General features: G+C 36.9%; 1 protein-coding gene across 1 annotated transcript in view; it reads right to left on the bottom strand.

The window, feature by feature from the left end:
- Trhr (thyrotropin releasing hormone receptor) overlaps positions 1–3,696 on the bottom strand; it is a 30,278-nt gene extending 26,582 nt beyond the window's left edge. The window contains exon 1 of the mRNA XM_048358922.1: positions 2,840–3,696. Coding sequence (XP_048214879.1) covers positions 2,840–3,628 — 789 coding nt within the window. The 5' untranslated portion in view covers positions 3,629–3,696. The remainder of the gene's footprint in view (positions 1–2,839) is intronic.
- Between the last annotated feature and the right edge of the window lie 9,823 nt (positions 3,697–13,519).

Genomic DNA, 13,519 nt, shown 5'->3' on the forward strand with positions numbered 1-13,519 from the left:
CTATGAGTGTCTTACACCTCAAATCTACCTTGCTCACAACTATCCATCAGTTTTTATAACTAATGCTTTGGCTTACTACTCACATTCTTTGTTGCCTCTCAGTACAGTTAAACTCCTATTGCATGATGGTTGGTATCCTCCACAACTCTGCCTCTCTTTCTGTCTCTCATGTACACATTGCTATTGAGCAAATCTTACTTTCTCCCAGTCTTTCTCCTCTTGCCAGTATGTCATTCTAGTCATCATGTTATTCTATAAAAACCCTACTGTCCACACTTCCTTGATACTTCCCCTAATCCACAGTGTTACCATCCCAGTCAACCTAATTGTCTTTTGTGAATGGAATGCTGTGATTCTTAACTTTTATTGTGTTTAAAAATCATCCCTAAATAGTTGTTTAATATTTCAATTAAATATGTCAGCTAATAAATACAATATATCTTGGTTAATGTCACCCTCTCCAAGGTTTTCCTCATCTTTCACAACCCTACCCATTCTCTCAAGTTACTGGGAATTTTATTTTTCACATCCTTCTTGAGCCTTCTCAAACGGCACCCCGCTCACAAATACTTCAATGATCCTTCTAGCACCATAACGTCCCCTGTTTTCTACAAACTCCCATTCCATCTGTACTTAGGATTGAACCCTACTTTAGTGCACTCCTTTTGATTTGTGTGTCATCCCATGCTTTTCAATGAGGATATCCCTGGTATTTATAATAGAACACTTTTTTGTTGTATAGAATTGCACATTGCAGATCCTTGACCTCCTTCACTCCTGGTTCCTGACAGTGCCATTGTTAGAGTGACAACCTCAAACATTCTAACACACTGAATGTTCCGTAGAAAAGTTACTGTTGTGTATGTGCTTAGTTAACAACCTTTGTGTAAGTGGTAAGGAATATATTTTTAGTCACAAATCTATATTTCCCTGATAGGTACCTATGTATTTTTTTAAGTGGAAAGGATCTTAATTAGCACTTAGGTGATAATCTCCACTCTAATTGAGGTTTATTTAATAAGGTTTCTTTTTTTCCCTGTGCCTTTAATGGATTCTGGGCGTTGCTTTTAATCTTACTTTACCAGTGAAAAAAACTAAGGCTCACAAAGATCTGCTCATCCATGCACACACAGCCTAATCAGAGAACTGTTATGCTTAATCTTGGGATTGTTTGAAGCCAAATCTTTGCTTGTTTCTTCTATCACACAGCTTCTATAAAGCTGGCTTATCTGCAACAGCTTTAAAAAGACTGTGAAGATGTAATAGAATTAGCAATTTAAAATCCATTATTGATGCTGATAGGTACTAATGGCTGTAATAGAAAGAAAAGACCTTAGACCAAACAAACAATATTTTAGAATTTATAACAAGAATATAAATTGGAGTCTAATGAATGAATTTACTCACTGACATCCCTTGCTGCAAATGCTAACCTGTGTTTGGCTAATTGAACTATACACATTCTTTACCTTCTTACTGCATTTGTTAATGTTTGTCCTGGCAGATGGTCAACAGATCTTTCTAGATTTCCATTAGTCAATCATAGTGTAATAGCCAAATCTGCCTTGTATTAGATAGCAATACAAACTACACAGAATTAGGTCTTCCTTCTGTCCCTAGATATTTGAAATTATAATGCCACATGAACCAAGTGTCACAATATTACTTAAATGTGATATATGTTTCTTTTCAGTTATATGTTCAGTAGTTTACTCCACTGTGTGCCCATATATATGTATGTCCAATTACAACTTCACATTTCAGCTGATCTAGAGTTTAGGAAGTAATTTTGTGAATGACACATATGGACACTTTCAAAAGTACCCTCAGTTTCTATCTATACACACAGAGTTAAATCTATTCCTTTCAAAGAGAAAAGAAGATAAATTTCAAGACATTTAGGAGAACTGGTATTGTTGATTTCATGATTTCACTTCAACTATGAAAATAAATACCATCTCTTTATTATGGAAGAAGAAAAGGAACTAAAAACTAAGTTTGTAAGTAGCTTGGAACAATCGTATAGACATAGGTAAATATGACCAGGATATAAATGCATCTATCTTATATTGTCTTACAAATAAAATGCAACCACAAATGAGATTATGCACTACTTAACTGGAACCACATGGAAATTCAGGTTCTCTGAAAGCATAAAAGAATTGTTACTTAAGCTTAGCTGGAGAAACAGACACTAAAATTTAGTCATTCTTCACAACCAAGTGGGCTCTATGTTGGCTTTTTAATTAGGAGATTTTCTGAGCAAAGCGTTTTTAGCTTCTATGCACTGGAGCACCTTAGAGGAAATAGAAAGAGTGGGTGAGAGAATCTTTCTCAACTAAGGTCAACAAAAATTAACCTGATGGCTGTTAATAGCTCCTTATTAAAAACAAGAAATATTTCATTGTTTTGATTTATCTGTTCTCACCCTCTCAATAACTGTCATGCAGTAGAATTTTAAAGGTAATTTTTTTTATCATGCAATAGTATTTTTTACCTATAGGAGCCAGAAGTGGTTTATGTATTTGGATATCATTTACAGAGAGGCACAAACTTCTTAAAGGGAGATTTCTAGAGTTACTGTGTGTACTTTTTCTTATATCTTAATAGCACCTGAACTAATATCTGATAAAGTGCTATCAAAGTCTCCCTGTTTATTTTTAGATCTCCAGTTGCTCCACAGAGGGATTTAATATGTAAAGCAGAAACTAGTATTGTGGAATATTGGCATGGTTGTATTTTTTTTTTTTTGCCATCAGCTAAGAAGGGCAAAGTTGATCCCATCTTACAGGGAACTCTACATTTTCTTTATTGAATGTGGAGATTCAACTTCACTTACCTGCTTCCTTGAAGACACTGTGCTGTTGAAACATCTATTGGAGGCATTTAAACTCAAATTCTTGTTTTGGTGAGTTGAGTCATTTTTCCATGTCTTAGAGTTTTCTTTGGGGTCTGATGGGATGGGAGTTAAGAAGAGGATTCTAGCTATGAACCCATAAAGAACCGTGGCCAGGATCATGGGCACAACGTAAAAGACACCAAAGTCCATTAGGTAAATAGGTGAGTAATAATTCCTGGAGATCTTGTAGCCACAGGATACCACAATAGCATCTTTGTAGGTGCTAATGTTGAGATCCAGCAAGAAGAACCAGAGCATGCAGTAAATGGAAGTAAAAGCCCAGACAAAAATGATGATCTTTTTAGCTCTGGAAAAAGTGCAGAGGAACTGAGCTTTGATGGGGTGACAGATTGCTATGTACCTCTCAATGGTAAAGGCCGTGATTGAACATGAGGATGCATTGATTCCCAAGTACTGGAGATAAGTAATGCAGAGGCATCCCACATAGCCATAGACCCAGGAGCCGTAGATGCTGTCTGTTATGTTGGGGAGGCCAGCGGCCACCAAGACCATGAGATCAGCCACTGCCAGACTCACCAGGTAACAATTTGTGGGGGTCCTCATGTGCTTGGTTCTCATGACCACCAGGACTACCATGATGTTGCCCACGATGCCCAGCCCACAAATAATGAGCACAAGTAAGATGGTGACCACTTGATAATCAAGGCCCACTGCTGCTCGAGGTTGAAGCTGGGTCTCGTTCAACTCACTGACTGTCTGGTTCTCCATCTTTTATTGGTTGAATTTGCTCTGAAATCGTGACTTCTTAAAACATCTCCTTCTCAGTGCTCACCTTTACAATGGCAGTTCAAACCCCTGCGTGAGAGAGATTGTGTATATAATTCAGCCACAGTCTCACTGTGTCCCAGCAAGTCCAGTCTCTCCCAAGCCCCTTTCACTTCCTTTCATTGGCCTCCAATTCTCTCCAGTAATAGCACTGACTCCTGAGCACTTTAGAAAACTTCTTTTCCTACAACTTTCATGCAGGACGGTGTAGCTGTGATCAGCTCATAGAAAGAGACTCCCCCATAGGAGAGGAAAATGCTTTTAAAAGAACAGAAAAAAATCTTTCCTGTTTTGAAACACTTCCATTGAAAGAAAGAAAGAAACAAACAAACCAAACCAAAAAACCAACTAAACAACATCTCCTAGCTGCAAAACAAACACAAAGAAACGTATCAGATGCTTTGTGGGGAAAGTATAATAAAGGAAAAAGAAACCAGGGGAAAAAGCCAAGAGACTCTGCTTAAGCTTGGTAGAAATTTAGCTGGAGCTTCTTTGCTCCCAGGGGGTGAAATCTCTGATATAACAGAACAAGCTTTTGAGTCTATGTCTCCTTATCACATGCAACCCCTATATTCCATAGAGAACATTCTTCTTCTTCTTTTTTTTTAATCTCTTACCTTTGTCTCTCTCACGCTGTCTGCTTCTCTGGGTAGATGAAATAGTAGTAGGTCCAAGTTTCCAATCCTGCAGAAAATCTCTGTCTGACAGGGAGACCACTTAGCAGCGCTCAGTGTTTCAGAGCTGCAACCCTTTAAACTCCTGACAGACCAGAGAGCCGCCACCGCAGCAGGAGCAGCAGCAGCAGCAGGAGCAGCAGCCTGGCTGGCAAATCATAGATCGTCCCCTAATGAGAACACAGACTCAATCTCCTCTCTCTCTCTCTCTCTCTCTCTCTCTCTCTCTCTCTCTCTCTCTCTCTCTCTCTCTCTCTCCCTCACTCGCACACACACAACACATACTCATAATCACAAGAGCCAGTCAGTCTTGTCTGATTCATACTCTTCTTCTTTTGAATGATTTACTTTGAAATCTGAGGATGATCCAATTCGGAGTGGAAGGCTGCAAACATAAGCGAGGGGGTCCAGCATGTCTTTAGTGGCTCAAAGTCTAAGTTCTGCAGCAACTCTAGTACCTGAACTGCCATAATTTGCTATTTTCACTCTTTGCTTGACAGGATTTTTGTTTTGAGGGGATTGCAAAACCTTCTTAGTCTAGACACATCTCTTGGAGCTTGAAATGCCTGTGCTGAGCTCAACCTCTTTCTCTACCATAAAATCCCTTAGAATGCTTCATCAATGAGCCAGTAAAATTGCCTCTGTCCTCTCATATTATATGAATGGAAAATGAGTTAAAATTGATTTTAAACCCTTCCAACTGAAATATTCCTGGACTTTCTCAAATTTGCCATTTGAAAATGATTTGAATGTCAGGCATCATAGTGCACACTTCCAACCCCAGCCTCCTGGAGGTTGAAGCAGCAAGCAGCTAGTGAATTCAAGGCTACTTTGAGCTATAATGAGATCCTGCATAAAAAAAATAAAAAGACAGACGAAGTGATTTGTGCTAAGGGCATGAATGAAATTTGTAAATGACCTGTGAAGTTTACTCTCAAATCTGGATATGCAAATACTTTGGGTGCTTCTCCTTCTTTCCACCATCTTCTAAGAACAGAACCCACACGTGTCACCTAGCATTTATTTCTAGTTGAAAAAGTCATGTAGTGGAATTTTAGTCCACTGCCACACCTCTGACATGTTACATACTCATCTTTTTTTTTATTTTTTGAAAAGCACAGTTCCTTCCTGGAATTTTGCTACTCAAAAGCATCCTGTTGGCAAACCTGTACATTCCTTTAAAACTTAGCAAGCCTTTTTCTGCGGACGCCAACTGAATACACCAAATATCAATGTGTGTCTACTTCCTACTTTTATCTTACCAACTGACAATGAAAAATAGCCCATAGCTAAATTCTCAATAGGATGAACTGATTGATTCCTTATTTTAAAAAAGATTCAGATGCCTTTCCTTCTAGAAAATGTCAATTGAAGAGTCTTTTTCGAGGAGACAGTGTCCCCTAAGGTGTCAAAAACATAATAAATCCCCAAAACCATGAGCTGAGGGTAATGATCAGGATCATATGAGAAGACTGAGAGTTCTGAATTGTGGAAGAATCCATGAGTTCCCATTTCTCCTTCCAAATCCTCTAATTATCTATTAAGGTTCAAACACCAGTCCCGACTTCTGATGTGCATGTCTGACCTATCAAGGCAAGATCAAGTGTGTGGAGCAGGGAGGGGGGGTAGGGGGGCGGGACTTAGAATATATTTTACCTTTTAAGGTTGAGAGAGATACTGAATATTACATTTGGATTTTTCTTGTAAAACTTCAACAAATTTGGTTGCCTCAAACCCACCATCTTGAGTACAAATGTCACGCGACTCTGGGGAGTAGCCACAGAGAGAGGCTTTGGGGTGCTTGTGGAATATGCGTTCTCCTGTGTTCTGCACACTCTACGGCCTCTCTTCGCTGTCCCACATGCTGGCTACTTCTCTCTAATCATACACCTGGCTTCTGACACCATTTGAGTTTTGGTCCCTGTATTCCACCCAAGTTGAGAGTGACAAGGGAAAATACTGGGGAAAGGCACATTCTTTCTGCTGAGTAGGAGTTTGCCTGAATTTTAGTTTGCTCCTTCAACTTGTTTAGCAAACTGGACAATGGATACTGCTTTATTCCTTCCCTGGTTCTACAGGACAGAAATTGCTCTCAACAATTTGTTTCTTGCCTCAATTTGTGCTACTCAGAAGGAAAAATTATTTCTAAGAGAAAAGAATTATCTTCTGTTCCACCCAACCCTGCCACCTGCAATGCAAATATCTCTTCAACTTTTCTTATTTATTTTTTATCATATTGAGACAGGGTTTTTATGCTGCGGATCCATTTGGACTTAAACTCACAATCTTTCCTCATTTTCTGAAGTGATGACATAGCAGGTATACAGATCTCAAGTCTACTTTCCAATTCTATTGTCCCTTGCTCTTTGTCTTTAGCTAGACATTCTTACTGATAGGCCACTCAGCTAGTAGCAAGTAAAAAGAAACATTAGATTCCACAAGCTCCTTGCAAAATTGTCCCAGTTTACAGTTGAATCTTTTTGTTTATTCATTTATTTTCTGATATAGTCTCAGATCAGCCCCCTTTAAGCTCTAAAACATTTCTTTAGGCTTACCCCACCCTGGTATTCCCAATTAGATGATTTACTCATAATATGAGTGTTTCCCTTTCCTGGTTACCCAAGAAACTTTCTATCTATTTGCCAAAACTCTGTCCTTAGCACACACTGGCTAGCATGGTATCATATTTGCTGGCCTGTATTACAAAAGCCAGTGAGAAGAGTCTTATCCGTATTTTCTGGAGAGAAGTGGTCTTAGCTATCTAGGGGTTTGTAGTTCTTTACTGATCACTACAAATTCATCAATTGATAGATAATTATTTATGGTATCAGTATTTTTCACACTTAGTGTGCATCCATAACAATCACCTCAAGACCTTATTAAAACCTAGGTTCCTGCCTCTGTTTCCACTTCTGTAGATCTATTAATTGATGATAGAAACAGAGTATATGCATTTTATAAACTTCCAAGTGATACTGATGCTATCTATCACAATTTTTTGAGAAGCATCGTACTCTTGGAGTAGCTCCATGGTTCTGATTGAGTGTGATGGGGAGTAATGATGAGCCGGAATATTAAAAATGTTTATACAAGCCTAGTCCTTCATATTTTAGGGATAGCCATGTTTCCCAGGAGCAATGCCTTATAAAGAAATGGAGATTCAGGATCAAATCAGGTGATTTGATTTTTGTTTACTTATATATGACTATCTTGTACTATTATAATTGTGCCAGAAGATGAGGAATTTGCAGAAAAGAAAGAATCAATTCTTATACAGTCACATGTTCCAGAGATCAGGGAGATTATTGTTAATACTAAAGAGCATTTAGTTAGGATAGCAGTTTGCAGAGCCTAAGCCAGGTTGAGGAAAGAGAAAAGTTTAAGATGCCCCAAACTTCAGCAATCAGTATCATTAATATTTTAATGCAATATCTTAAAAAAATCAAATTTAGTGCAGAAGTGTCTTGATGAATAAAACATCAGAATTTTAAGTAAGGATAGAATCAGTATTATGAATTTTCCCTTTGGCTATATGCCTTAAGTACTAGTTCTTTACTTAAAATTTTGATATTTTGTTCATGATAAATTATTTGGTATTACTGTGATTTTTAAAACCTCACCTTCAGCACTGAGACTTTTTTTGGAGCCTTTATAAATTTCCATTTTTATTTACTTTGAGCCTAAATTTTCCATTCCTGGCTTAATTTTAGAATCATCTAGATAGTTTTTAATGCAGTTTTTCAGAATTTTCTCCCATGCAGTATTTTATTAGTAAAGAAGTGAAGCCCAGGCATCTGTGTGCAAAAAACGATGGTTGGGAACCCCTGAGCCATAACTAACAAAGCCTGTTCTCTGGACAAGAGAAACTGATGGTATTTGGTAGTGTAGACTGTGGGAGGACCAGAGAGATAACTGGTCAAGATTTAGAAAGGTGTCAGCATCTGACAACTAGGCAAAAGAACGCACAAGTAAAAGATTCAGGATCCAGAGAGAAATTGTAAAAAAAAATCATACAGGTGTTCAGGTTTCAGAGTTGCTGAATGTGGTTCAATCTATCAAACTGACTCAGGCACTAAAACCATGGTGAAAATCTAGTCTCTGAGCTGAGATGCTGGGTGTGGAGGTCGGCACAAGGTTTGATGCTGAGTCACTAGATCCTGCCTGAAGGGTCTTTAAATTTCCTCTCTTTAGGTGTAGAATCCATCACAGATCCTGGAGTGGAAGAAGGTATTTGGCAAACCTTTTGAGAAAACATGCCCAAATCTATTTTTGCTGAAATTTAGATAGTACCCAAAGAAAGTTACTGGCTTTGGATCAACAAACAAAAATGTTTTATGTAATAAGATCACAAAATTATGTTTTTTCTTATCGGGAAAGACAGTCTTATTTATTCTGAAAGATAAAAATATGCTGAATGGTATTACCTAATTTGAGCACAGACTGCTTTCCCTTTTTCTTTACCTTACATATTTTATATTGTTTAGTATCTCTGTTTATGGAGCAAATAAAATCATATTTAAAAGCAAAGCACAGTAAAACTTACCCTAAAAGTATTTTGAAGTGGAAATATACCAGTAGAAGTACATCAGTATTTTCCCTGTGCAGCCTGTCAGATGAACAGCATGTTCATAAAGGGTTAACATGGTTTGCAAACTTTCCCCAGAATATCAGTAGGGGACATGACCTGACAAAAGATTAAACAATTGACTTTTAACCAAACTGTCTAATTTCTGAGCTCACACTTATTTTGATTTATTGCATGGAATACTATTCAAACTTATTTTCAAAAGTTCATGTAATTTGAAAAAAAAATTAATGCAACAAAGGTATCATAAATTTTCAGGACTCTGGTTAATTGTATTATACTTAATATTGGCTCCTAAAAAAATCTCAAATGAACATTTTATATCCTAATATTAAGATAGAAGTTGTATTTATTTATTTACTGACCATGAAATCAATGTGGTATTAGGCCATCAGTTACTCTTCTTTCTCCTTTATCATATCCTGGTGTGCATTACCAGACAAAGGACAGCTGACTCACTGCTTGTGAAGATAGGGGCTTATTTATTGAATCAAAGTTTGCAAATAATAGGTTTCACTTTCATTATTTTCTTTGTGTCCTCTCATTGTCTACACATAATGAATTTATTCTTTTCTTTGCTTGGTTGTAGGGCTTGAACTCTGGGCCTCGGTGCTCTCCCTGAGCTCTTCAGCTCAAGGCTATCATTCTACTTCTTCAGCTAGAGTGCCACTTCCAGTTTTCTGGTGGATAATTAAACATAGGAGTCTCATGGACTTGCCTACCCGGCTGGCTTTGAACTGTGATCCTCGAATCTTGGCCTCCTGAGTAGTGAATTTATTATTACCTTTATTGTTCTTCTCCTTCTTAGCTTCAATTTCTTATGGTGGAAGCTTGATCATTGTTGTTGAATTCTTTGCTTTCAATGTGAATAGACTACAAATATTTCTTTCAGCATTTCTTTAGTTGAATTGCATTCATTTGGATATGGTATGCTTTTATTTTCATTCAGTTCATTGTACCTTTTTTGGTTTTATTTTATTCATTATTTTTTGTGTGTATGTTAGTATTGGGACTTGAACTCAGTGCCGGTGTGCTATCACTTAGCTTTTTCACTCAAGGCTAATGCTCTACCACTTGAGGAACAATTCCAGTTCTGGCTTTCTGGTGACTAAATGGAGATAAAAATATCAAACACTTTCTTGCCCAGGATGTCTTTGAACTGTGATACTCACATCTAAGCCTTTTAAATACCTAATATTACAGGTGTGAGTCACCAGTACTTGACTTTGTTTCCCTTTTCTATCTTCTTCAAATTTTATAAGTGTGCTATTATGTCCATATACTTAAAGAATTTGTCAACTATGTTTTACTATTTCTATAAAAATATATTCTACCTCATTTTATTTGTTTTAACTCATTGAAGTTATTCTATGACCTAGCATGTTGTTTAGTTTGGTGAAGATTCCATGGGTTCTTCTTTGGTCAGGTGGAATGTTCTATAAATGTTAATAAATTGAAGATGGCAGATAGTGCTAGGGATTCTATATCTTATTGATTTTTCTGTCCTCTCATTCTTCCAATATCTCAAGATAACTGGATTTTGCTATTTCTTTTTTATTCTGTCACTGTATGACTCATGTACTTTGAAGCTATCTTATTTTATGTCTCCTTGGTGATGTGGCTTTAGGGTCTCTATAGAGATGGGTCTCACCAAAGCTACCAAACATCTCATTGGCTACAAAAAGTGATATTTTTATAACTTAGATATCACTTTGAAAGTGTTAAGTAGCATTTTAGCAAATTTAATAGCACAAGTCTTATTTTTTTACAATCCTACAGTTTTTAAAGAGTAGTGAAAGTATGAAGTGTTTATCATATAGTAGGTGTTGGACTGTATGCCTGATGTTATTTACTCATCACCAAGTCTGTATTATTTTGTCTGTATTCTGTTGTTTATCCACATGCTGTTTATTCATCACATATTCTGTATTACTTTCAGTTGATATTTTGAGAATCAATCAGTTCACTTAGTCAACACTGTACAGGAACAAACTGCTTCTTTCTGTGCTATGTGAGTGTAGGAAGTATCTTAAGATAGAAAGGAAGTACGGAATGGAAAAGTCAGATGTTTGTTTTGAGGGAAAGGAAGACTGTGGTTATGATACAGTCACTTAAATTTTAGGTTGCCAGTATTTGCTGGATATTTAGTACTATCAATGAGAACACCCTGGCCCTGGTATTCGCAGGTACCAAACCCTCTGTGGAAGTGTTTTCTGAGGGTTTCACATGTGGACCCTGTACTTTCCAGAAGGTAGGTGGTGAGAGGGTTTGTTGAGAATGATTGTGATAAGAAATGGTGTCTTCTTTTTATTTATTTATTTTTTTCATGTTTAATTTTTTTTCAAATTTTTATTATCAAACTGATGTACAGAGAGGTTACAGTTTCATACATTAGGCACTGGATACATTTCTTGTACTATTTGTTACCTTGTCCCTCATACCCCCCACCCCCCTCCCCCTTACCCTTTCCCCCCTTGAGGTGTTCAGTTCATTTACACCAAACAGTTTTGCAAGTATTGCTTTTGTAGTTGTTTGTCTTTTTTTTACCCTGTGTCTCACAAATTTGGTATTCCCTTTCAATTTCCTAGTTCCAATACCAGTATACACGGTTTCCAACATACTCAGCTAAGATTACAGAGATAGTGTAGGTACAACCACAGGAAGGTGATACAAGAACATCATCAATAATAGAAGCTACAGATACACATGGGACGTTGAAAGTAGTTACAACTGTGATATAACAATTGTCTCCATAACATGGAGTTCATTTCACTTAGCATCATCTTAGGTGTTCATAAGGGTATAGCTATTGGGCCTTGTGATGCTCTGCTATGACTTGCCTAAACCTGTACTAATTATTCCCAATAAGGGAGACCATAGAGTCCATGTTTCTTTGGTTCTGGCTCACTTCACTTAGTATAATTCTTTCCAAGTCCTTCCATTTCCTTACAAATGGGACTATGCAGCCTGGGCTGGCCTTGAACTCACCATCCTGTCTCTTCCTTCTGAGTGCTGAGAGGTAATATAAATTAAGAATCAAGAGTAACCTTACAACTTTAAATTATAGTATAGAACAAATTTTCAGCTTATGAAACCTTTGTAGACATTTCTAGAATATTTTATATTTTTGCCTTCAACTTTCCAGGTGGCTAGGAAAATGGCTTTGAAAAAGAACGAATTAAGAGACAACATCAAAGTACTTCTCACCTTCAGTGTGAAAGTTGACCGGTTCATCCATTCACACTGTTAAGTGCTTACTTATCTACAGCCAGTTATCTGACAGGCCATATACCAGATACTGTAGCTAGAAACACAACTATAAAAATCACAGAGGAGTCCCCAGCCTGATATGAGTGACTTACCAAAAACAAACAAAAAAAACCCCACAAAAAAACCCAAAGCCCCCAAACATAACTCTGCCAACTATAATGCAATGTGTCAGCTGTTATAAAGTATGTACATGTATTAGGGAGCATTCTGTATGAATGGTATGGAGTAGTTTCACAAAACCAAAGTGAAGGTCAACAAGTTTGAGACCTAGGAGGAAAATATAAGCAATAGAGATAGAAAAATAGTTTCCAAATTGACTGGGATGCACACTGACTAGAGCAGTGGGAATCTCATCTTTCTTCAAGTATGTCTCATGTTAAGCTCAACCACACAGTCTAAACAATTCTTCCCTGGGTATAGAACTCTAGCATTAAGGCATGGCTGGCCTCAGAACTCTCAACTCAGACTGACTGGGCTTTCATCCTGCTCACTTACTCTCTTGTTGACTTTAGTAAATCAGTTAACTTCTCTGCTTCAATTCTTCATGTAGAAAGTAGAAATAATCATTCTACTTATCTGTTAAGGTTATGTAATTATTCTTAACATTAAATAAAAACATATGAGTTAAAATGATTGAAACTGTGCCCACACAAATAGTGTAGTGAAGAAATAATAACTTATTGAAATTAGATAAGAGTCATAAAAATTCTTTTTGATTCTGTTGATTTTTTTCCCCTCCATCTGAAACTTTTATTAACTTTGGGCCTCACATTCAAAAAAATTCACAGATTCCAGAGACTAGCAAATGATTTAAAAAAATAAACAAACAGAAATTATATTGTTAGTTACACTGATATTTTTTGTTTGTCTTTATATATGGTTTTATAATCAGAATGTTCATAAATGTAAATGATTTTCTTAGTTGTAGTGCAATATGCTAAACATAAGTCATCACAAAGGGAGATTTTTTTTGTTTTGTGATGCTCTGAAATTGTACTTACCTAGTTGCTTACTGATTTCAAGAAGTAGCAAGACAGTATCTACAAGGAGCAAGATGCTTTTTGTATGGCCAAGAACTGACAGTCTTAATAGTAAATAAATGGAGAGTATATATCCCTTTTAGTTGAACACATCCCTTACTTTAAAGATTTTTTCAGACAGTGCCTATACTTATTGACTGCTGTCTAAAATTGTATAGTCTCTCTGTCTTAGGAAATGATAATGGAATTGATAAACATCGTTCCTTTTATTGTTTTTGTTTTTGTTTTTTGCCAGTCCTGGGCCTTGGACTCAGGGCCTGAGCAC

Source organism: Perognathus longimembris, chromosome 12 (genome assembly GCF_023159225.1).
Source record: "Perognathus longimembris pacificus isolate PPM17 chromosome 12, ASM2315922v1, whole genome shotgun sequence".
NCBI classification, from domain to species: Eukaryota; Metazoa; Chordata; class Mammalia; order Rodentia; family Heteromyidae; genus Perognathus; species Perognathus longimembris.